Here is a 26,676-nt window from a genome sequence, read left to right on the forward strand (position 1 = left end):
GACAGCCAGATGTCTAGACAACCTGCAGGAGGGAGCCGAGTGCTCCCCTGTAGAAAACCAAGATGCAGATGAGGAGGGACCAGGCAGAAGCGCACCCTGCAGCTGACCAGGCCGAGGAGGAGGGGTCCTCTGGGTGGCAGTGCCTCAGCAGAGCAGCATTACAGTTCAAGACACGAGGGGGATCTAGCATCCTAAGCAGCAAGAGTTCCCATTACAATTACAACGCTTCATTAGGCAGCAAGATTTTCTAGCTGGAAGGCACATTAAAAATAACATAACAGTAACTTACTAAGACAACGGAGTCGGCAGCAAGCATTCTTTAGGAGCAGAAGTACAGCTGTATTAACCAGAACCAGCCCAGCAGAGGCAGCGCTGGGGCGGGGAGCGGTGAGCGGTGAGGGGAGGGTGGGTGAGGAGTGGGCGCTCAGGGTTGGAGTCAATGATTCTTCAGCGCTTATAGCCACAGTCCCCTTTTAATGAAGACCCCAAGTCCTCTATGTGACAAGAAGATTTCAAATTGTAGGGAATTACAAAAACACTTATTGTCGGTATTGCACCAAGGTCAGACCAAGTGCACGGATCACTAAGTGGGTCGTCCAGGTGTGGGCCACACCCCTTAGTTATCAAGTTAACTAGGCAGAAGGCAAAAAGGATGATCAGAGAGTCCCTGACTTCTTTACTTTGGCTATGTGCCCATAATTTGTGTAAAAATAAACAGTATGCATTAAGTCAAATCAGAATTAAAATTTGAAACAAGAAAAAAAAAAAAAGAGACAATAGTCTGGTATTCTTAAGGCAAAACAATGGAAATCTCTTTAAATAGACACCTTTATTACATCCACAGGCGATAAAATCCCAGAGCTACTGTCAGGCATGTAAATACAGACCCTGTAAGAAAAAATAATTGAGTATTATTAGTTCTACTACAGCTCCTTGAGGGAACATGTTACACTGCATCAGATACTGTAAGTAGGGGCTGGGGATGTGGCTCAAGCAGTAGCGCGCTCGCCTGGCATTCGCGGGGTGCTGGGTTCATTCCTCAGCACCATATAAAATAAATAAATATTTTGTATCCACCAAAAACTAAAAAATAAATATTAAAAATTTCTCTCTCTCTCTCTTAAAAAAAAAAGATTGTAAATAAGCTAGAGGTGACCTGAAGTGCAGGAACCTCTGCTTATTAAGGAAACACATCCAACTACCTCTCCGCTATGGGGGAAAAAAACAAAAACAAAAACAAAAAAATACAGAAACTTGTCTGCTCACTAATATGCCAAGAAACATCTGCCTGTTAAAAACAAACTAACTCCATATCTTGAGACCATCAACTTCAAAGTACAAATAATTTAGTATTCACGAGAACTTCTCAAGAAAGTTTAGGATCACAAAGACTCTTGGTCACAAAGCATACATATATGTGTGTACATCCACATATGTGTGTGCAAATACATATACATGTGAATGATTCAGGTACAGATATTTTAATATATATAGTTATAACTTTAAAGTACCTGATTAATCTAAGCTTTTAAAACCGATTTGAAATAATTTCTGCATTGTTTGTTTGGCTGTAGCGCTGGGGACTGAACCCAGGGCCTTATGCATGCTAGGTTAGGTGGTCTACCACTGAGCCACATCCCCATCCCCAGGTGGGAGAGCGGTACTGGGAACTGAATCCCAGGGCACTTTACCACTGAGCTATGTCCTCAGTCCTTTATTAAAATTTTTAATTTTGAGATGGGGCCTTGTTAAGGTGCTGCTGCGCCACTGCCCAGCTTATGTTTTTGTTTCTGATACATGAATCTACATTCCCGCTTTTGGCTCAAAAACTGCAAATGCAAAATGACCCCTTAAAAGGAGTATTACCAATCAAAGCAGAAAGATCACAACTCAAATACCTTCTCTTTTATTCATAAAATATTTCCTTTATTGAATTCCTCTAAAATCCCAATAGCCATAATCCAATGATATTATTAAATTTATGACTTGTTCAATTGTAAAGTACACCATTATTTTAATTTTACTAGTGAGTAAAGAAAGGATAGTAAGAAAGAAAAAAATACCAATGAAAGAATAATACTTCACCTATTGAAAATTACAAGAAGCTTTCCATGAAAAGAAGTGCTAGAATCAATGAAATGCAATATTTGACTTCTATAAAGTTTGACGTATTTCCTTGCCATGTTGTTTGAACACTCAGACACCAAACAGCTTACCTGCTAGATACTTGATGGTGTCGAGCTTGTGCGACTCAAGCATGGTTTTGAGGCCAGCGACCTCCGTTTCTATCTTCCTATCTGTCTGCGTCAGGGCACGATCCTGCTGGGCATGCTTTCAAAACAAAGAGCTTCAGAGCATTAGGAGGCTTCAGGTCCTGGCCCCCCGCCCTCCATCCCAGAGCACCTTCCTGCTGGGGAGCCCCCGGGCAGCCTAGGGGAGACCAGGGGCCATGCTTTAGGTCTCCAGGCCTCAGTTTCCCCCTGACTGGGAAAACAAAAACAGACCCCTACAACCTTTGGCCGCCCTTCACACAGGCTATTTAGAGAATCAAAAGCGAGAACCCGTGTGCAAACCTTTCGTGAACTAGAGGTTGCCGAGCCTGATGAAGCATTACGAAGCCAGTCTGCCCTCAATACAATGACTGTGTTCCCTTCCTCTGACAAAAATTCTTTTGACTCCTCAGACAATCCAAAAGTGACCCTGCTTGTCTTGACGTTACTTCTAGTCCATGTTGGTAATTTACAGCTTTCTTCTGTAGTTCAGACATCAAGTGCTTCATTAATACAAGGCTTAGCTACCAAGGGTCTCTTTGTGTCCTTCCCCAAATCAACACAGTTAAACCAGGTGTACATTCACCCGCAAAGAGGTTGACATTATGTAACTGCATTCAGGCCTGAAACCCAGACAAGGCTTCACTGAAAATCCTAGGTCAGGCCAGCAGTCTCCTACCATTACCAATTCAGGCAACGAACAAGGAAGTGAATGCTTAAATGTGTTCCAAAGTATTCCAGAGCAACACCCCAGAATCCTCTCATGGACGCCTCTTAATAGATTTCACAGGTCCCTCATGTGAGCGCTGGGGCCTGAACCAGGCCCATGCTGAGCACATGCTCTCCCACTGAGCTACATCCCAGCCTTTGAGGGAGGACAGAGGAAAAGGAGTAATGCAGCCCGTAATTAAAAAAATGAGACAAGGTCTCCATTCCTTACTATTTGTCAATCACAGATTTAAATTTTCATCAAGATCAAGTATTTTGTTAAGTGTAAAATACTCAACTTCTGGGTTCACACCGAAAGAACTGAAAATGGGCTCAAGAGCTATTTACTTTCCATGTTTGTTGTAGCATAAAAATAGCAGAAAAGGGAAGCAACTCAGGTGTCCACTGACAGGTAAATAAGTAAAATGTGGTCTAAACATGCAATGGAATACAATCAAGTTGTGAAAAGGAAGAAATTCTGTCATGTACAACAATGTGGGTGAACCCTGGGGACACTGTGCTAAAGTGAAACAAGCCAGCAACCAAAGGCAAGGACTGCATGATTCCACTTACTAGAAATTACCTAGAACAGTCAGACTCTAAAGAAAGAAAACAGACCGGTGGTTGCCAGCAGCTGCAGGAGGAGGGAGTGTGGAGTTAGTGTTTAAGGGATACAGTTTTAATTTTGCAAAATAAATACCACTGAACCACAATCGTAAAAATGGTTATTTATTTGTTTGTTTGTTTGTACAAGAGAGGGAATACAGGGGTGCTTAACCACTGAGCCACATCCCCAGCCCTATTTTGTATTTTATTTAGAGATACGGCCTCACTAAGTTGCTTATTAGCACCTTGCTGTTGCTGAGACTAGCTTTGAACTCAAGATCCTCCTGCCTCAGCCTCCCAAACTGTTGGAATTACAGGCGTGCGCCACTGTGCCTGGCTCAAGATGGTATTTTTAATATTGTGTATATTCTTTTTTTTTTAATATTCAGTTTTTAGTTCTAGGTAGACACAATATCTTCATTTCACTTTTATGTGGTGCTGAGGATGCCTCATGCATGCCAGGCAAGCACTCCACCACTTGAGCCACATCCCCAGCTCCTATATTATGTATATTCTACCTCAATTTTTAAAAACCTCATGACATAAAGCTGCATATCTTTCCACAATACATAATTACAAATGACAATAACTATGAACAGGATGAAATGAAGATGGATAAAACTACAAAGAAAAGTCAAAGTGTCATTTCTTACCAATTCCATGATTTCTGTCCTCAATTCCAGCAGCTTCCTTTCGTTCAATGTGTACTGAAATAGACACATAATGCAGGTCAGACCCTGGTCCCCCTGATGGCCCCTCTCTCCTCTGCTGCCTTCGAGGTTCTGGTCTCAGTCCTCCCTAGATCACCCCGACACAGAAACCCCCTGGGGACACAGCAGCCTGCTCCCGTGGCTCAGATTCTGTGACTCAGCTTTCTTATTCATACTTCCTGCTCTGATCCTCGGATCTCCTTCTGTCACTGGTCACCTCTCTACTGTGGTACCAGGTAACAACCTGCACTAAATCCCACTGGTGCAGTAGCACTTCGTGGGTCTGATTAGATGGAGGCTGAGCCACAGGCTTTTTGGCTCTGAGAGGCTGAAAATGGTAGAGAACCAATTCAAGTTAGGAGCTGTCCCATCAGCTGTAAGAAAACAGGTCAGCACTGAGGTGAAGAGAAAGACCAGGACAATAGAAAGCTGGGGAAAAGATAGCTCCAAGGAATGTTCTCTGTGACACAGACACTGCACTGTGATTATAAAACACAACACAAAAATGTGAGAAACACTAAGCTACTGCCTGTGGGTTCAATAGAACAATACTCCTGCTCCGGCATGGTCACACCCAGTCACAAAGGAACCTACCAGCTCCAACCCTAATTAAAATGGCTCCTGCCTCTGGCTTTTAATATCTGTGAAAGGATTTAGTACAGTTTTATTGACATTAAAATCAAAATCAGACATATCTCCTCAGTAGTGGGCATTAGGATTTAATTAAGCAAATGACACATTGTAGTTTAAATGAAGATTTTTAGGACTTAAATTAACGTTATTATAAAGGAAAAAGTTAATGCTTTGAAATATCTAGGAAATTTCTGGGTATAAAATGTTCCCCTAGGAACTACCTGAACTAAGCAACTGGTAGTCAGTCCCTCCTAGAACTATCAGGGAATAGAGTATAAAAATACCATTTCTTAGAAGTAAAACAAAACAAGAAACTGACAAAAAATAAACAATGCCCAACCCCAAACTAAACTAGTTGCAAGACCAACAAAGAACAAATGTTCCCCAAATACCAGGGTTTCAGACCAGGGCATTAGGTGTCAAGCTGCCACCAGGGGGCAGGGTGGAGCTGGATTTTCCGCACACCTTAAAGCACCAGCCCTGACTTGGGCACCAGAAGAGAAGAAAGCCTGGACATCCCACAAGGTAGAAATGACACTCATGTGGGGTTCCCTCTCCCCAAGCCCCATAATATTTATATACCACACTGCTTTTGAAACTGGCTGTAAATGTTGCCACAGTTCATATAACTTTTAATTTAATAACCTCACTAAAGGAATTAGAAGGCCAAATGACTCATCTCCACCAAGGCATGTTACCTACACATGAGCTAACATGCTACTGCAGGTTCAGCATCACCAGGAACAGCTTCCCAGCTAGGTGAGTAAGTCACAGATTCATGGCTTTAATCAACCTTCACTTCCCATGTTCTAATCTCCTAGATGTGCTTTTTATCAGCTTGATTGCTGTTCTAAATCAAATGAATTCAGACTTAAAAACATGACCCAGGAGAATAAAGGTGACCAAAAGTGTCTCTCCTAGGTGGCAGTCATGTGCTTGCGGTCACTACTGTTTTAGGGAGACTAGGTGATTTCATCTCATGGCTGATAAGTATCCTGAGACTAGAAGATGAGTAACATGGGCATGAAACTGTTTTGTATAATGAAGTTCAATTTAACTCTTGAGGTCCAGCAGCAGTTCCAAAATACAATTATGCATTTATCCGAGTTGCAGTATTAGCTCCATTTACCATTACAGCACACATTGACTAAAGGGAAGTTGTGAAAAATGAGTCTGCACAGGCGGTGTCTGCAGGTGCATCCACACTAGTTCATGCTGGGAATATGCCCCACGTGCCCACTTGTCATTAAGCCAAGGAAAAGAAAGGCACCTAACTAACATGGCCATCTAGAGAAAGCCTGAGCAGAGAGGTGAATGCCTAGACAGGCTAAAAACCAAATCCAACACACGCATCTTCAACATAACACCTTCTCTCTGTATTTAACAGACAATATACAGGGTGCAGCTCCATGGTATAGCGCTTGCCTAGCCTGGGTTCGACCCCAGCACCACACACAAAGACAAAACAGAAATATGTTTTTTTGTAAGTATTTATTTTTTTAGTTGTAATTGGTCACAATACCTTTATTTAATTTATTTATTCTTATGTGGTGCTGAGGATCGAACCCAGGGCCTCGCACGTGCTGGGCGAGCGCTCTACCGCTGAGCCAAAACCTCAGCCCCAGAAATATGTTTTAATCCAGAATTTGTGTAGAATTTAGTATTATTTAATATTGCTCATCTGAAATAATCAACTTTTTCAAAATGAGGGCCTGCAGAGATTTAAGTCAGTATTAAATAGATCAAGATTGAGTTTAAATTGCTTATTAATGTCTATGTAACACATTATCTAGTATCTCTGAAACAAAGGTTTAAACCCAATTTGAACAAGATTTTAATATTAGCATTACTTTTTTTTTTTTTTTTTATACTGGGAATTGAACTCAGGGTGCTTCCACTGAGCCACATCCCCAGGTCTTAATATATATTATTTAGAGACAGGGCCTTACTAAGATGCTGAGACTGGCTCTGAACTTGTGATCCTTCCGCCTCAGCCTCCTGAGCCACTGGGATTACAAGCATGGTCTACCCTGCCCAGCAATTTTGAAAGCATCAAATTTAAGCCCTATTCCAAAACAGAGTGAAAAGGTGTTGTCTAACACTAAAAATTGGTAAATATTTTAACAATACTTGTGACATGTATGCAAACTTAGAACTTAACTAAGCACTCCATCCTGAAAAGAAATGAACGCGTTATTTATTTATTTATTTTAAAAATATTTATTCTTAAACTTTAGGTGGACACAATTTCTTTATTTTACATTTATGTGGTGCTGAGGATTGAACCCAGTGCCTCGTGCATGCTGGGAAAGCACTCTACCACTGAGCCACAACCCCAGCCCCTCATAATTTATTTTTAATAGAAGAACATACCAATTCTTTTACTCTGCTTTTTTCCAGATTGAAGTCTAATTTGGTATCTGTCCGGACTTTGATCATTTCATCCTAATAGAAAGGCAAAAACAAAGAGAAATCCACAGTCAGAAATTCACAGCTCCTGAGGACCTGAGCCCAGGACACCTGCCCAAGGGAGCCAGCCAGGGAAGGGCACGGCCGGAGGTGGGGCCAGGGATAACAATGTCAGGGGACTGTGGAGGAGCCAGGCTGGCCCTGTCTTCAGGCTTCCAGCCACATGTATAGACTAGAGTCCCTTCCGAGAGGCATGCCAGCCCAGAGTGGGTCATTACTGCTTTCTGTGTTGCCCAGGCTGCCCTCAAACTCCTGGGTGGCAGGGGACCACAGGTGCCTTTACTTCCAGATGTCCTACATAACCCCCTGTGGAATTCAGGAATAAAGCAGCTCCCCAGGTAACTATGGAAAGCCAAGACGAAACATTAAGCTCTGGTTGAAGTAAAGCCTTCTTTTTGAAACTCATCAAAATCTTTTCTTTTTTAAAATCAATACTCTTTCCTCCTCCTTAAAAAACCACACCAAACCAAACACAGCTGGCCTGGTAACCATTTAAAAATCACATGTGATTTTCTAAAGAAAGTCACTTTTAAGAGAAATCTAAGGGCTCCATTTGGTTACTTCACAAACATTTTGATTTAAAATGATTTAACTCCTCCTAGAAGGCAATTTTGTTAATGAATTTGGTTAGACACTGGCGACTTTTTCATTGGCTGTGTTAAGTCTTGCAATGTGAACTTTTGAAGCATATTACATAAATATTTCACCAAGAATTAAGTTTTTAAAAGTATATAATTATTTCTGACATTATGCTTATAAAATTTTAAAAAGTCAGCATATAGGAAAGAGAATCTTACCATTACTTGTTGCTTTAATTGATGTAGTTCAAGTTCTATTTTCTAAAAACACATTAAAAAGAAACAAGGATGTGTTTAGAAAGTTGTAAAGAGTAACAAAAATGTTTAGAAAGTTGTAGGAAAAACATAAAACTTGATAATCTACAAATACTACAACATGTATTTATGCACAAGTTCTTAAACTTTTTCCCTCATTTAGCACAAACTTGACAATATTCAGAGCTCAAATGTGTCATACTCTATGCCTGTGCAGACCTTGAAATTAGTTTTAATTCATCTTGAAGGTTGTGTAAAATTAGTGATGTAACTGCTTTTTTTTTTGTTACCAGGGACTGAACCCAGGGCGCTTATCCATTGAGCCACATCCCTAGCCCTTTTTATCTTGAGACAGAGTCTTGCTAAGTTGCTGACGCTGGCTCTGACCTTGCAATCAATCCTCCTGCCTCAACTTCCTGAGCTGCTGGGATTACAGGTGTGTACTACTGCCCTTGGCTACACAACTGTTTTAACATTTGCTTGCAGTAACCTTGCTTTCTTTAATATTTCCTTCAAAAAAATTTGTTTTCCAACTAATTCTGCCCTCAATAACTGATTTTGAGGATGACTCTGAGAGTTCAGACTTTACCTTTTAAGGATAAGGTTTCTTATGAGGTTAAAATCAACAGGCAATAAATAGCCTTCCCTTATGGGCTTTAAATAGGATTGAAAATAAAAGGAAGATGCAAAGAGAACGATTACTTAAGTGCTGACCCATGAGCCACGTGCCTTGCCTGGAGAAGGGAGAGGGACCTGTGCAGTAGCATGTGACCTGGACAGCCCTCAGCTGGGCATCGTTCCCACACACCCCAGGAGGACAGAATGGCATACTTCTGTGGCACTGCAAACACTGACCTGACTGAGGTCACCAGCAGGACCCTGAGATGGGTGACGCTCTGCCCCCGCATCTCCTCAGGGTGCATACTTGGAAGTTCGTGGTGGTACACACTTGTGCACTGCCCATCTTGTGCACTGCCCATCTGTGTGTGTGTTTTACCTCGGTGTAATTTTTTTTTTTTTTTTTTTTTGGTATTGAGGATTGAACTCAGGGACACTCAACCACTGAGCCATATCCCCAGCCCTATTTTGTATTTTTATTTAGAGACAGGGTCTCACAGAGTTGCTTAGCACCTTACTGTTGCTGAGGCTGGCTTTGAACTCGTGATCCTCTTGTCTTAGCCTCCCAAGCTGGTGGGATTACAGGCGTGTGCCACCGTGCCCAGCTCAGTGTCTTAATGTAACATATTTTATGAGTGATCTGTAGTTTTTACCTCATTTTCTGCTCTGAGAGCTGAAAATTCACTCTTCTCCAAAATGATCATATCCTTTTTCACATTAGCAATCTTAGACATTATTTGCTGAAGAGTGATCTCCTAGAAAGAGAGAAATGACACATACAATCCAGTGAGCCCAGCAGTCCACCTCCTGGTGTCTGTACCTGCTGTCATTGCCACAAGGAACTAGACAGATAAGGACTGGAGGGGGCTCAGTAAGGTCACCACTATTCAAGGTGAGAAAACGGGGAGAACAAACCATGCAACAGATCACCACCACGTGAATCACAAGTCTGTGGACCAAGGACACGACTCTGGCCACATCTCCATTTATTGAAGTACCCTGACCAGGACAGACAGCTTTTGAGCATAGTGAACTTTTAAGCATGAAGAGTCTAATTTTATGCTCTATTCTCTTTTGCCTCCTATGGTTAAAATTACTATATATTTTTCAACCAACTATTATCTGAAAAGTTTCATGAATACTAATTACAAATAACACCCCACTTTCAGATTTCCAGTTTGCTCACCCACCAGGACCACACTAACCTGCTGTACCTTGGTGACCATGTCTTTGTAGACGATGTTCATATTGGTCTCCATGATCTTGACCAGTGCAGAGACAATGATTTCTGCTTGTTGAGTAGTAAAACCTAAGCAAGCACACACACGAATATGGTCACACTCGGAAGAATGCAGCTGTCAGGATAAGACAATCCATGCCCACGTGAATGTTCCGTTCTGAACCCAGAAACAAGAGGGAAGCAGCGGGCAGGAGGGCGGAGCTGAGAGCCACAGCTGGGATGTGCCCGTCACCCTGACGGGTAAGAAACATCCCAGAGTGTCCCACACCCAGTCAGGTGCCCAGGTCATTATGATCTCCAACGCCCCTCCCACTGCCAAAACTCATGTCTTCAGATGGGTCTGCCAAGTGATAAAAGGCTGACTCCAAATTACAGATGCAGGACTGTTTGTACAAGTTGTTGTTTGGGGTGGTGCCAGGCACAGGACTCCCAGCTTCAGGATGCCAGGCACGCACCTCACCACTGAGCTACATCCCCAGACTGTTTCGATCATTTAACGAAGATTCATGGAAATTTTATTTTCTTCTTTATATTTCTCTAAATTGTCTAAATTTTCTATGGTGGACAATTTATCTACCACATATCAAATTACTGACTGTACAAATGGTAATCTAGCTGTTAATGTAACTGGGGTTCACGTGATGCTTTGACTATATCCCTGGTAGCTTTGAAGCTTACATGTTTTCTCTTTTTCCCAGTCTGTCTTTTCCCTAAACTTCTTCCTGATCTGCCCCTCCATCATATCTACTTCCTGATCTACCCTTCCTAATCTAATTTTCTCTGAATCACTTCTATAAAAGCACCCTGTTCCTATGGCTGGGCAGAATCACAGCCTTTGGGACAGGAGTCCCCTATGTTTCTCCTTTGGTAGCAAAGCAATAAACCTTCTTTTCCCATTTTCTCAAAACCGTGTCTTCCTTACTGGATTGAAGCCAAGGACTGAGCTTTCAGCAACATTAACTTATTTAATGCTAAATGATAAAATCAGTTCTTTGATTTTTTCCCTCAACATTTTCCTTCAGTCAATAGTCTGGGAGGTCCAAGTTGGATAAAAGATATTTTTTAACACTCAACAAATGATGGTGAATCAAATTATAGAGATTTGCAACTTGGCATTGTTAATGTTTTTAATAACTGTTGTCTGTAACTCATATTTCATGTAGAAAATTTAACAAAATATTTAAAACTTGAGTGCCTGAATAGCAAATTCCTTCTATTAAATGCTTCAGAAGAATCAGTACATTCTAAATAATACACATTCTGTTTGCTTGAATAATAAAATAATCTGTCTGGGTAAGATTAAACATGGGACTATAAGTAACAACGATTTTGAAAGGAGAAGAAAGGACCTCCAAAGATCTACCAATTTATTCAAAAGTCTTTTATTTTTCAAAATGTGTGTCAAGCACATCTTGAAGAAACACCCAGAAGGGTCCCCACCAAAATGTTCACTGTCTAGTTCTGGGATACTGGGCTCTGAGGTTTTTTGGTTTTCTTTTCTGCCTTCCTAATATTTAGAAAATGATCATGTTATTTTGCAACCTTTAAAACTTTACTAAGAGTTCTTGGTTAAACATAATTAGGACTTAACAGTTATGAGGAAAAGAAAAAGACAGACATCCCTGTGGACAGCCATCCTCACGCGTGACTGGGCGACTCCCGGTTTGGGTCTGAGGCTTCTGGCTGTGTTGGAACTTTCCCGGCCCTCTCCTGATGAGAGAACCCGTCAGTGTGGGGGTGTGACTGACCACTGACCCCGGGGGCCCAATCACTGACCCTGACCTTGGAGTGCGGCCCCCCCCTCAACCTTCATTGGATGGAATTCTCCCCTGAATTTCTTGTTCCCCAATAAAAGGCTACTCCCTGGCGTGCTCGCTCTCTCTCTCCTCTGCTAGCCCTGAGTAATCCTTGCTGCCCTACGGGTGGTTCGAGGTTGGAGCCAGAGAGGGGAGCCGTCTCGGACCTGGTCATAGAAAAAGGTAACTGAGTCTGTGTGTTTATTTCGATCTCTGCTAGCTAACTTTTATGCCAAGAACCTCATTAATGAAACCAATGCGCAGGCCGCATGGTGGAATTGGCGCCCAACGTGGGGCATTCTAGATTAGCTAGATTGAGTGGGAGCCTGCTATAAAGATAAGATAAAGGAAGTGGTGACAATTTAGAGTCACAAAAGTACCTGGAGATATTGAAGGAAAGAGACGTTAAATTAATTAAAATGGGAAATTCAACTTCTACTGATAAGGAAATGTATCTATTTTAGACAGTATAATTAATCAGAAAGGAAAACAGATAAAGAAAGCTCAGTTATTACAATTCTTAAAGATTGTAGGCAAATATTGTCCTTGGTTTTGTGAACAAGAGTCTCCAAATTTATCTACTTGGGAGAAATTAGGAAGAAAGTTACAAAAGGTTTATCTTTCTAATGAACTACCTGGAGGCATAGAAAGTATTCAGAGAACTTGGACAGCTCTGGAAGTTTGTCTTTCTGAGTATATGGGCCAAAGTTCGTGGCCCCCTGAAGACCTGTAAAAAGGCATGCAGAGGGCTATTAAGTCTATTCAAATGGAAAATCCGCCTGAGGCTAAGTTAATTCCCTTTCCCTTAAGTCATTTAAAAACAAAGACGCTAGGGGCCAAACCAAAAGTTAGGAATGTGACCTTAAACTTGCAAGACCAGGCTAGCCCGCAGGGAGATTATAGGGACAAATATCATAGAGGAGAAACCTCCGAAGTCCTAGAAAGCCCTCCGGAAGAGGTAGAGGATCTTCCTGGAGAGGAGAATCCGGAAGAGATTCCTAGAGGGGCACAGAGTTCTTCTCAGCCACATGGCTTAGAAGCCCAATTTCAAAATGGCGACAGCGCAGAGTCTGACCATGAATCACAGTCTGAGGGAGAAGAATCAGACGTTGAAATTCAGGACTTACAGAGAAATCTTAACAGGCTGCGTTTAACACCGCCTGCCCAGGCTATTCGAATTCGGCCAGTGCCTGCTAAAAGGACAAAATTTAACAGGTACGCTGGATTAACAATGACTTTTCTTACCCCGTTCCAGCGAGGTATTAAGAAAGCACAGGAAGATGGGGAGGATACTAGCGGTTTCCAACTTTTTCCAGTTTTTGAGCAAGTTAATGAGCAAGATCAGAGAGTTAGAGTTCATGCTGTAATTCCATTTAAAACCATTAAGGAACTAAAAAGTGCATGTGAGACGTATGGTCCAAATTCGCCTTTTGTACAGAGCCTGATAGAAAATATTTGCTCGCAGCCCCTTCCTCCTAGTGATTGGATTTCTTTAGCTAGATCTTGCCTGAGTGGGGGAGATTTCTTGATCTGGCGAACTTATTGGACTGATTTTTGTACTGAACAGGCAGAAAAGAACAAAAGACAGGATATAGAAACGCCAGTAGAAATGTTTCTAGGGACAGGTGAATTTACTGACATAAAAAGACAGTTAAATTATAAATTTGTAGTATACAATCAAATAACTGATTGTGCGAAACGTGCCTGGAGGCAGATTGTCCCTAAGGACCAATCCAATTTAGTTCTTACCAAAATCAGGCAAGGTGCGAGTGAACCTTACTCAGATTTCGTAGCCCGATTGTACCAGGCTGCAAACAGGTCGATCGGGAACCCGGGGACGAGTGAGTTCATTGTTAGGCAATTGGCATTTGAAAATGCAAGTAAGTATTGTCAAGATGTTCTTAGGCCGCACCGTAAAAAAGGGACAATTTCCGAGTTTATTCGCTTATGTTCTAACATAGACTCTACCCATTTGCAGACAATAGCCCTAGCCGAGGCACTAAAGGAAACTTTGAGTCCACAAGATTTAGCACAAAAACCCCGCGGAAAATGTTACGTTTGCGGGAGAAATAATCATTTTGCGCGGGAGTGTCGCATGCGCAATTTTAAGTTCAGGGCTCCATCTACTGGTGATAATAGATATTGCAGGACTCAACCCCACGTGGCGGATCAAGATGGCGCGGATGAGCCCGCCTTGTCATCATTTCCGCCTGGCCGGAACACAAACTTCTGGTCGGCCCGCCCCCGGGCCGAGAATGAGGAAGTAGGTGATGGTTGCGCAATGTGACGTCATCGCGCCGACCATGGGGGCCGCCGTCTTTAATTTTACCGGAGCGAAACAAGCAGTTTCCGTACAAACCCCTAATGATTTTCAAGGCTTTTAAGAGATATTAATTGGCTGAGGTCATCCTTAAAACTAACTACTTCTGAGTTAAGTCCTTTATTTCAGATATTACAAGGAAATCCCTCTCCAACCTCTCCACGCCAGCTGACCTTAGAGGCTAGAACAGCTTTAAGGAGAGTTGAACATGCTACTAGAGTTGATCCTAAAGAAATAGTGTATTTATTAATATTTCCAACTGATCATACCCCAACAGGAGCCATATGGCAAAGATTAGGAGTTATTGAGTGGATTTATTTATCCCACTCCCCTCAAAAAACATTAATTCCTTTTCATGATTCTATAGCTCAATTAGTAATTAAGGGCAAAACTAGGATTTTACAATTAATTGGATCTGAGCCTGATATCATAATCATTCCATTTTCTGTTCAGCAGACTAATTGGCTTTTTCAAACTTCTAGTTCATGGCAGATAGCCTTTGCTGATTTTCCTGGCCAGATAGATAGCCATTATCCTCGTGATAAGATTATACAATTTGCATCTTTAACGTCACTTATTTTTCCAAAGATTGTACGTGCACATCCTATAGATGAAGCTTTATCGGTGTTCACGGATGGTTCTAACTCAGGTAAAGCAGGTTTTTATAGTCGTGTTCACACAGAGGTAATACAAACTTCTTATACTTCTGCCCAAAGAGCAGAGCTTCAAGCTCTGATTTGTGCCTTAAATTACTTTTCAAATGAGCCTATTAATATTTATTCTGACAGCTTATATGCAGTCGGAGTTAGTAAAAACATTGAAACTTCAGTTATTGGGTATACTTCATCACAAGAGTTATTTGAATTATTTCATAATTTACAAAAGGCAGTGCTAATGCGAAAATACCCATGTTTCATAGCACACGTACGGGCTCATACTAATCTTCCAGGACCTTTAGTTTCAGGTAATGACAAAATTGATAAATTAGTAACTTTTTGTCAACAGATGTCTTCATATGACTGTGCACTAGCTTCCCATTCCTTGCATCATCAAAATGCTTCTAGCTTACATAAAAAAATTTAATATTACTAGAGAACAAGCTCGTCAGATTGTAAGCCAATGCCCTAAGTGTTATTCACACTCCATCTCTGCCATCAGGGGTAAATCCCCGTGGATTAAAACCAAAGCAAATATGACAAATGGATGTAACTCATATTCCTCAATTTGGTAAGCAGTGTTATGTGCATGTCATAGTGGACACTTATTCTAGATTTATTTTTGCCACAGCACGTACTAAGGAAAATACTCAACATATAATTTCTTATTGCCTAGCAGCTTTTTCTGTTTTAGGGTGCCCTATGCAGATTAAAACGGATAATGCTCCAGCTTATGTAAGCTCTTCTTTTCAACAATTTTGCCAAGAGTTTAAAATTAATCATAAAACAGGAATTCCTTATAACCCCCAAGGCCAAGCCATTGTGGAACGAGCTCATTTATCTATTAAGCTTCAATTACAAAAATTAAAAGGGGGGAATAGGGTTGTGACTCCCCAAAATAGCCTTAATCATGCTTTGTTTGTTTTAATTTTTTTAAACTGTGACGCAGAAGGTCACACTGCTGCTGAGAGGCAAATGTCTCCCTCAGTAACAGGCCCTTTGGGCAGAGTTTTGTGGAAAGATTTACAGACTGGTCAGTGGAAAGGCCCAGATCCGGTGCTTATGTGGGGCAGAGGTCATGCTTGTATTTTCCCAGAAAGCTCTTTTCGTCCTATTTGGGTACCTGAACGTGCTATTAGACATGGAAGAGATAGAACCCAGATTCAAGCGACTGAGGATCGACCCGGAGGAGCCCCTATCCAAAAGGAGGAGATATCGGAAAAGGATGAAGAAAGACCAGATTGACCCAGCCGAAAAGCTGATTTCATGGGAAGATGTGAAGAAGCTAACAACCCAGGCTTCCCGAATACTTCGACACCTAGGAGAGAACAGGACCCCAGTGATGATGGTAGCAACAGTAATTGCCCTGCTGGGCTGTCAGGTAAAGGGGGATCAAGTAGACACTTACTGGACATATTTCCCAGATCCACCCCTGGTACACCCAGCTGTGTGGACTGGAGAATCTATTCCAGTATTTACTAATGACTCATTCATGATGGGAGGATTTACAGATACTCATATTACCCCCAATCATGTGACTAGATTTAATTATTCTGGCTACAGTGCCCAATTACCTTTGTGTTGGTCACACGATAAACATGCTGGCTGTCTGAAAGTATCATTCGAAGAAAAGACAGCGATTGGCAGACCTAGACTGACAAATAATTCTATTTATGGGGACTTAAGACCTTATACTAGATCAGTAATTAAGATGGGACTTTCCCATAACAAGCCAGTCATTTCTGCAAAACCTCCACAGATACCCCACTGTCCAAATAGTTCTACAATTGAGATTGGCACCTTTCCTAGATGGATTGTGTAAATACCTTTCCTGTACAACATAAGGTGTCTAAAGATAGTGGGTATATTTTAGACTGGTCTCCAAAAATTGATGAGAGACAATTACGAAAAAATTCTGCTATGACACCTGCAGGATTTGTTAGTAATATTTTAACTTATAGTGAAGGTGGTGTTCAAAAGGATGTTTGGCGTTTAATTGCTGCCTCAGAATTCTTACATTTTACAGACAAACCTTTACCAAAATTTGTTGGCAAGAACTGTAAAGAGGGATCTTGCTATGGCTTACGAGCCTGTGTCCAATCTCCTTATGTTTTAATTATTGGAAATGTAAAAGTTAAATGGATAGATGACAGATATATTGTTACTTGTAATAAATGTAACCTAACCAATTGTATTACTAGGTATAATGGAGGAAAAGGAGTGCTGATACTATATCAGCCCTCTTTCGTTTTATTGCCTGCTAATATTTCAGAGCCATGGTATGCTGATACTGGTTTACAAGTCTTGCAGCAAATTCATGCCCAGCTAGCAAGACCTAAACGTGCTATTGGAGTTATAATTGTTGGTGTTTTGGCGCTAGTCTCCTTTATTGCCTCAACTGTCTCTGCGTCTCTGACATTGTCTCAAAATATTCAGCATGCAAAATTTCTTAATAATTTAGCTCAAAATACTTCCAAGGCTCTGTGTAATCAAGTAAATATTGATGAAAGGACTGAAACTAAATTAAACGCCTTAGAGGCGACTGTTATAGACATAGGTAATGAACTTTCAGCCTTAAAATTTAAGGAAAGGCTTAAATGCCATGCCAATTATAAGTATGTTTGTGTTACAGCTGCCAAGTACAATGCTTCTCTCTGGGATTGGGAGAAGGTTAAAAACCATTTGTTAGGTATTTGGCAAAATAGTAATAATAGCTTGGATATTCTGGAACTTCATCACCATATCCAAGACATTCAAAATAATAGAGCTGATTTTTCAGATCCTTCTTCTTTGGCAAACCAAATATTGAAGGAGTTGAATGGATTCAACCCTGGAAATATTCTTAAACACTCGGCCTGGTACATTATTGGATTATTCTCTTTGCTGTTAATTCTCTTTTGTGTTGTAATTATAGGATGGCGAGTCTTCGGAACAAGAATACAGAAACTCCAAAGAGTGAACCGCCGCCTCATTTTTAAGAATAGAAAGGGGGAATATGTGGAGAGCCATCCTCATGCGTGACTGGGCGACTCCCGGTTTGGGTTTGAGGCTTCTGGCTGTGTCGGAACTTTCCCGGCCCTCTCCTGATGAGAGAACCCGTCAGTGTGGGGGTGTGACTGACCACTGACCCCGGGGCCCCAATCACTGACCCTGACCTTGGAGTGTGGCCCCCCCCCCTCAACCTTCATTGGATGGAATTCTCCCCTGAATTTCTTGTTCCCCAATAAAAGGCTACTCCCTGGCGTGCTCGCTCTCTCTCTCTCCTGCTAGCCCTGAGTAATCCTTGCTGCCCTACGGGTGGTTCGAGGTTGGAGCCAGAGAGGGGAGCCGTCTCGGACCTGGTCATAGAAAAAGGTAACTGAGTCTGTGTGTTTTATTTCGATCTCTGCTAGCTAACTTTTATGCCACGAACCTCATTAATGAAACCAATGCGCAGGCCGCATGGTGGACATCCCATTAATGTGTACTTTTTATGTATCAGTTAAAAATAAATTTATTTAAAAAGGAAGAAAAAGAGATATAGAACTTACACAGATGATAAAACAAAACCAAAGCCAAACAGTTAATAACCACCCGTGGGAGAAGAAAGGGATATGAAAAAGCGAAAGTTAAGCTTTAAACCTATTGAGTTAGGTGGTGCAATTTGCAAGAATGAGAGAACAGGACACACTTGGGACAGTCAGATAGCAGACTTCTAGGAAGTTCTGCTAATCAGGGGATAGGTTCTGGAGAAAGAGAGCACAGAGTGTTCATTTAAGAGCCTCCCTGGGCTCCACCCTTGCCAGTCATTTGAAGCCCCTCCCCATCCAGGGAAAAGCCCCTTCCACAGGCCCTCAGACACTGAGGTAGGGTCCTCAGACACTGATCTTTAAAGTCTGACAAAAAAAGTTGTGAAACACGTTATATAGCACTTAATGGTTTTACCAAATTGCATTCATGGACATTATTTCATTTAAGTGCTCAAAAAGTTCTTTGGAATTCTTATTAGACTCATGCTACAGAGGAGCAAATGAAAACGAAGAAGTTTCATTTCATTACAGTTATGTCAGTAGAAGCTGGCAGAGGCGGGGTTTGAACCCTGTGCTTTGGACACCACCACAGGCACAGAACAACTCATCCTACCATCCTGACTTAGGCATGTGAAGCACATTACAGACAGAAGCTTCTCAAATGTAAACATGTGCAACTTTACCCAATGAAGTAAAAACACAGATATGTTTATTTTCAAAGCATAATCCATGTGAATTTGGAATTCTGGTTTTGAGAAGATGTGTGCCACAGAATAGAGAATCACAATTGGTATATTTGTCTGAATATAATCATGTATGAGAATGTTTCCCCATATTCTAAGGGCACCTTCAATGAATGCTATCTATGCCAGAGCAATAAGTGAAATTGCTAATTTGAATATTGAAAAGAAAAAAGAACAGTAAGTTAAAATAATCCATAATTGCTGCTCAGCAACATTTCCATTTTACAAAACTTTAATAGGCACACAGGATGCACAGTGGTGAGACTGTCACTGCTGTGCTACAGTCCCACTGTCAGAAATCACTCTTGAGCTTTGCTAACTTGTATCTAAGTCTTATCTATAACACTAAACTTTCATGGTGATGTTATAAAAATGCACTTCACCTAGACAAAGGGAAAATGTGGAGGAAGTCTCCAGTGTATTGATGAAGCAAAAATGTCCTTCAACAACAACAAAACTAAAACCCAAACAAAACAAAACAAAAGAACAATGACCTAAAAAGGAGACTGATGGAAAGGTCACTTGTAGACTTGAGTTGAAGAGAAACGTGTGAAAGTGAATGGAACACGGGAGGTCACTGTTCACTGTGGTCTTCTAGGGCACTCAGGGGGGTAAGGGGATTACCATTTTCTTCCAGCAGGCACACCAAGGCATGGGTGTCAAAGTAGAGCTTCCTAATCCCAGAGGAGGTGAACTCTGTCCTGTGCTCCAGCTGCAGGCACCCCGTAGACAGGCTCAGCTCTGGAATGGAAAGGAGAGCAGGGTCAGAACAATGTGGCCTCCCCCTAAGCTGCAGGCCTGGTGACCCTGCTGAATTTCCAACCCATCACAATCTTCTTATTTTTGAGGTCAGGATACCTGAAGGACAGAAGTCCCTCTTCAGGTGGCTGGCTGAAACTGGCTAGATAGAGATGGCTGCTAGAGTCCCTCAGTCAACTTCTAATGTCACTATAATTCCAACTGCATGCTAAATGACACCCCCAGGCCATGACAGCAGACAAATGCCATGACAATGACAACAGAAAAGAGCCAGAAAAGAAGCAAAAAGTGGTGCCTGAATACCTGGAAGACCCACGCCCATTCCCAGAAAACCCAAGAACACCCCTTCCCTTGATTAGCATGTCTCTCCCCTCTGTTTCTCTCTCTCTCTCTCTCTCTCTATATATATATATATATATATATATATTATATATATATATATATAAATAATATACAGACATATGGATATATATGCCCACATAGAGAAGGGGGCAAGAGACAGGGGGAGAGAGATTTCTCCCGCCCCACAGCCACACACACCAGGGTGTGGGAAGGGGAGTTCTGATATCTGTCACCTCCATTCTGGGCCAAGAGTAAACGTCTCTCTTACTGCTCCATCAGTGCTTGGTGGAGATTGGTTCACAAGTCTGAGAGAGAAAAAGGAGCCAGGCTTTGGGGTAACAGTAAACAAAAGCAGCTCAGCATCCTCAATCTAACAAGGCTCACCCAAAAGCCACTGCCGTGTTTCTGTTTGTTGTGCAGAGGATGGAAACCTGGGCCTCTGGTGTGCCAGGTGGGCACTACCACTGAACCACACCAACACCCTGACTATCTGGTTTTTCATAAGCTTTAAGGAGATAGATTCCATATACCATAGAATCCACCCATTTAAAATGTAAAATTCAATTGCTTTTATTTATAGAGTTGCTCATCCACGTTCACCTTTAGAATACCTGCTTGACCCTTCAGCCCTCAGGGCCAATCCTTCAGTCCTTCCCTGCACCCACATGGCAGGAGACAATCCCATGCAAATGGAATTACATGGGAAGTTTGGAATGGCTTTGTTCCCTTAGTGCCATCCATGCTGTAGAAGGCACCAGGACTTTCTTTATATTCTAGGGTAATATTCCATTTTAGGGCTGTACCAAATATTGTTTATCTGCTCATTAGCTGAAGGACATGGGTTGTCTCCACTTCTTGGCTATAATGAATAGTTCCATGGCCACTGTGTTTTCAACTCTGGGAGTGAAGTGCTGGATCATATGAGGGCTCTTTGAGTCTGAGAGACTGCGGCTGTTTTCCAAAGCACTGTACTACCTCACCTTTTCTCCAGGAGGGGAGGAGGCTTCTACTTTCTCTACATGCTGGTTAACCTTTGTTATAATGTTTTTAAAACTGTTATCATCCTAGTGGGTATAAGTGGTTTCTCTTTGCGGTTTTGACTTTCATTCCCTGATGGCTAATGATGTTGATGTCTGTGTGCCTATAGGCCATCTGTACATCTTCTTTAGAGACATGCCAACTTAAGTACTTTGGCTATTTTTTTTTAATATTTTTTTAGTTGTAGTTGGAGACAATATTTTATTTATTTTTATGTGGTGCTGAGGATCGAACCCAGCGCCTTATAAGTGCAAGGCGAGCGCTCTACCGCTGAGCCACAACCGCAGTCCCCTACTTTGGCTATTTTTAATTAGGTTATTTGTCTTATTATCACTGAGCTGTAAGAATTCTTCATATATTCTGATGTGAGTGGATTTTGGACATGGCTCTTCTTTGAGATAGACTGGCTATTATAGGTTCCTTGCATTTCCATATGAATTTTAGGATAAGCTTGTCAATTTCTGCAAAAAAGCCAACTGAGATTTTGAGAGGGACTGTGTTAAATCTATAGACCAATTTAGGAAGTACTGCCACCTCAATAATATTAAGAATTCAGATCAATAAACATGGTAAGTCTCCCATTTATTTAGGCCTTTAATTTCTTCGATAATGCTTCTTAGTTTTCTGAGTGTTTTATGACTGTTGTCAAATTCATTTCTAAGTATTTTATTTTGTTTTATGTTATTGTACATGGAATCATTCTCACTCTCATTTTCAGACAGTTTATTGCTGGTACATAAATACACAACTATTGTGCACACTGATCTTGCAATCCTGCTGACCTGGTTTATTCATTCTAACAGTTCAATGGATTCCTTAAGGCTTTCTCCACACAGATCTACGTCGTCTGAGAACAGTGAGAACTTTACTTCTCTGTTCCAACCTGGATGCCTTCTATTTCATTTTCCTGCCTAGCTGCCCTGCCAGAAGTTCCAGTAGGATGTTAAATAGAAGAGCAAAGCAGGTTCCCTTTCCTTGTTCCTGATCTTAGAAGTATACAGGCTTTTTCCATTAAATACGACATTAGTGGCGGACTTTCTGTAGATGCTTTTTATCAGGTTCTATTCGTATTTTATTGAGGTTTTGTTTTGTAAAAATAAAATTTAAGAAAACCATGAAAGCGTGTTAAATATTACAAATGTTCTTTCTCTGTTAAATGATCCTGTGGGTTCTGACTTTTATTCTATTAATGAGGTAATATAACATGAATTGACTTTAAGATGTTAAATGATCTAACATCCCTGAGATACCCACTTGATCATGGTACATAATATTTTTTTATATGTTGTCTGATAGTATTTTGTTGAGGCTTTTTCTATCTATATTCATAGAGAATATTTTTCTGTAGTTTTCTTGTGGTGTCTTTGCAAAAGCCTGTCCTTAGAGAGACGAGCTCTAACATTCTTCATGCTATCTTTTTGATGAATCGTGATACATTTAACAGCAGATCTAAGGCCTTTTTATCCGAGGGAGGTTACACAGTACTGAAATGGCTTCTTGGCTTCTGGATTTCATGAACTACTAAAACAGTTTTAAAATTCTGTCGAGAAAGGACATTTAGCTGGGTTCAGAGGTGCATGTCTATAATACCAGCAGCGACTTGGGAGGCTGAGGCAGGAGGATCCCAAGTTTAAGATAAAAAATATAAAGGGTTGGGGTGCTCAGTGGTAGAATGCCCCTGGGTTCAATCCCAGTACAAAAACAAAACCAAAAACTAAAACTAAAACAAAACCAAAAACATTTCAATATAATAGCTTCTTATTACCATCATATTAAAAAAAAATCTTGACACCAAAAAAGGGGAGAAAAAGAGTGGACAATCTAAATAAAGAATTTTATTTAATTTAAATTTAAATTATGTGTCTTTCCTCTTCTAACTATGCCATGGACTGGTGCTAGTCTGAGGCGGGGTGCTGTAGGAGTGGCAAGAAAGTAGGAGCCCTGTGCTAACTCAGAGATCAAAGGTTTCCTTAGTGGCCTGAGTGACCAGCAAGATACTTGAGCCAATCAACTACAACTCTCCATCCTTCACTCCTAAATGGTCTATGACAACCACAGGAGGTAAAATGTGACATGGACAAGACCCCACAGATCTGACACTTCTCTGCCGCCTACAGCAATTGTTAGCAAACCATTGGCAGTTTGGGAGGAGAGCAGCAATGGTCATGGTCGGCTCCGAAATGAGCGTGAGATGTAATGACGTTTGTATCAGCACTGCTTGCTGAGACAGAATAGAAAAGGCACTGGTGCCTGTGTTGATGGTAAAAACCGACCCTTTCATTCAAAGTGGAGCTGTTCTGAGCACAAGGCGCTTGCCCAGGAGCGCGAGCCCTTCTTCCCATTACAGCCACGCTATCCTTTCAGCTTGGCACCTACGCTGCTCCATGCCTTAAGTTTGGCGTGCTTTCCTCTCCTACCTGTTACACTGTTAGCATCCTTTCACACGCTTCTCTTTTAACTGGGCAGTTTATTAAGCATACGTTATGTTCCAGGCCTGCATTACGTTTCACTTTATGATTCTCTCTGCTTCCTCCACCCAGATAGGGGAGCAGCCTTACTGCTCCTGGTATTCTCAGCCTGTACACGTGGCTCTGGGACAGCACCGAGTTTCCTGCCACAGTGCACCATCTATGAGTCAAGCTGCCCAAGAATACCCAGTCTGACTCATTTTTTATCTTGTGCATCTAGCAGACGCCCTGAGGAGGGCCTGGCAAACTGCAAACGGAGGGAGATATTTAACTTTTTGTAACTGAACTGTAATGGCTTCTAAGAACTAGATTATGAGACTGTTTAGAAACTCTGGGATTGACTCCTTTCTCCTCTTCACCTCATTTCTTCCCTTTTCATAAATAAGCTCACTTAAATTTGGTACCTCTTTTCTCATCATATGTCTCCATCAGCCCTGAGATTGGAATTGGCCCTGATAAGAGACCAAGATCTGCCCTCCAGGGACAGTGGCAAGTAAATGAATGGACGAAACACTTCTCAAGGGGCCCTCTAAGGCCACCTCACCCACCTTAAACTCTGTTGGGCTGTCCCATGGGTCAGGGATCTTGAACACAGGACTTCTAGAATGGCTTGTGAAGAGTGACAGGGTTATTCTGGTCCCAAATTCCTTGTCTCTAATAACAAAATAATTCATGCAATTTAAAACATAACCTCCTACCACACCCACACCCATAAAGCAAATAACCATGCCACTATTTTCTAAGCAGAAGCTAAAGCTGATATGAACATTGCAGACCTTTATGTTTTTTCTTTTCCAAAAATGACTGGAACCAGACACAGCAAGCTTTTTTGAAAGAAACATTGCCTTTTGAAAAGTGGAGAAAAGGGCTGGCCACCTCTCCACTGGCACTCAGCCCTGCTGAGAGAAGGGAATGCCATCTTGCTTTCTGTCAAAGGTCAGCACCTGAGGACACAGTGCTCTGAAAGCCCACAGATAACCAAGGAGCAAGTGAATCAGCTGAGTTAAAGTGTTAATAGGTAATTCTCCTTTCAGGAGATGTTTAGCATATCAAAAGGTTATTAAAAACCCACAATTACAAAAGAAGCCCAAGGTTAGTCAGGTATGAATTTCCTACTCAACGTGACCTGCTAAGAGGTTGGGGGGAGTGGCTGGCAAGCCAATCACTGGACAGGAAAAAAAAAAAACAAAAACAAAAAAACCCAAACTGCTCATTAACAGATGGCTAGTGGGCAAACATGCTTCCTTAACCCTGTCTCTGTTCTGTTTCCTTGCTTTGATGCATTTACCCTTATTTTTAAGACTCTTGACGAATGAGAGCTTTGACACCATAACAACAGTACCACTTTGCTGGCACAATGATAGCAAGCCTAGGACAAAGAAACTCTCTTGCCCACAGTCTCAAATTATGAGAGGAGACCAGATCGGAAGTTATCCGTTTATCAAAATAAGAGCAACCAAAAGACAAATACAGAAATAAAGACCAAACCTACCCATACTGCTCCTAATCACTGCAGGACGCTGAGAGTTCAGTACTCCTTCCCACCCTTTGCGCACAAACTCCCTTGCTTTGTTGCTCTAATAATCAGCTTCTCCCCCAGCCAACGCTATTCTTAAATTTGAGATGCAGCCAATGTTTATCGGACATTGCTATTGAAAAAAATATGAAAAAAAGGTGCGGTTCTTGATGGCCATTAATAGGTAATGTATAGATTATCCCAAGTGATATGTGTACCAAGTTTGTTGAATACTCTCTCTATATTTTTATCAGCAATTTGTTTTCAGCAAATTCCAGCCTGTTTAACTTTCCTGTTCTCACATAGGATCTCCTCCTTCACCTCCTTAATAAAATGCTATCTCCTCAATGAAGCCGACTGTGATTGATCACTGCTTAAATTCAAAACTGGAGACCCACCCCACTTCCCAACTCTTTCCCCGCTACTGTTTTCCTGTAGCACTTATCAAATTAAAATCCAGGTATATGCAAAAAGTCTAGGGTTAGGGTTAGGTACACACACGTTTACGGCATCTCCACTGCTGGAATGAAGCTCCAGAGAGGAAAGATTTTTGATTGCTAAATCCCCAGGCGCAAGAGCTCCGTGAATGAAGCTTCGAGCTGTCAAACCCCCCGCCCTCCCCGAGCTTCGCCCCCACGCGCGCACGCGCCCTGCACTCGGCCCAGCTTCCCCCCCCCCCGCCCCCCGCGCCTCCAGGTGCGAGCTGGGAGGCGCAGCCCATCCGAGGCGCCGGGCGCGGGACCCTCCCGGTGAACGCGCAGCGCGCTCCCGGGGCCGCCGTTCGTCCGGGCAGGCGCCCGCTGCCCAGGACTCCCGGGCGCTGAGCCCAGCTCGCTGACTGCGTCCTCGAGGGCGGGCCAGACCTTCGCCCGCGAGCGCGAGGCGGCCGGGACCTCGGCTGACCCACCCTGCGCGCCGCCGGGCCTTCCCCCAGGGCACCGCCCGGCCCGGCACTCACCTCGCCTGCAGGAAGCCAGCGCGGCCGCCACGCCGCGGCCCAGGTGGAGGGCGCCGCCCGCGCCCGCGCGGCCCAGCGCGCACCTCCACGCGCCGCCGCGCCCGGCCGCGGGGACGGCGGGGCCAGGACGCGAGCGCCCCCAGTCGGCCAGGGGCCTGCGCGGGGCGGCGGCGACCAGCCGCGGGGAGGGCACGAGCAGGAGGAGGAGCAGCGGGGCCGCACGTGACGGGCCCCCGCGGGCCCCAGCGGCGCGGGGCCGCAGCGACCCCAGCCCGCAGGGCAGCAGGGAAACGTAGCGGCGCGTGGGGGTTCCGCGGCCGCCTAGGCTTCCGCCGCGGCCCGAGGGCAGGAAGAGCAGGAGCCGCCGGCGGCTCAGCGAGTGCTTCGGTCTCTCGCCCGCGACCGAGCCGCAGTCCATCCCCGAGAGGGTCACTGGCCCGGGCGCGCGCTCATGGCGTTCCCGCGCGGACCCGGACTCGAGTCC

General features: G+C 42.8%; 1 protein-coding gene across 1 annotated transcript; it reads right to left on the bottom strand.

The window, feature by feature from the left end:
- Positions 1-810: 810 nt before the first annotated feature.
- Mcur1 (mitochondrial calcium uniporter regulator 1) lies at positions 811-26,676 on the bottom strand. Its single transcript, XM_046453467.2, has 9 exons — positions 26,193-26,676; positions 19,736-19,852; positions 10,053-10,156; positions 9,501-9,602; positions 8,194-8,235; positions 7,301-7,372; positions 4,238-4,291; positions 2,217-2,331; positions 811-888 (listed from the first exon to the last, which is right to left on the bottom strand). The coding sequence occupies exons 1-9, from the start codon at positions 26,608-26,610 to the stop codon at positions 833-835; spliced, it is 1,080 nt and encodes a 359-aa protein (XP_046309423.1). The 5' UTR covers positions 26,611-26,676; the 3' UTR covers positions 811-832.

Source organism: Marmota monax, unplaced genomic scaffold, assembly GCF_021218885.2.
Source record: "Marmota monax isolate L192 unplaced genomic scaffold, Marmota_monax_Labrador192_F-V1.1 WCK01_AAM20220418_F8-fsc00029, whole genome shotgun sequence".
In the NCBI taxonomy this organism is placed as follows: Eukaryota; Metazoa; Chordata; class Mammalia; order Rodentia; family Sciuridae; genus Marmota; species Marmota monax.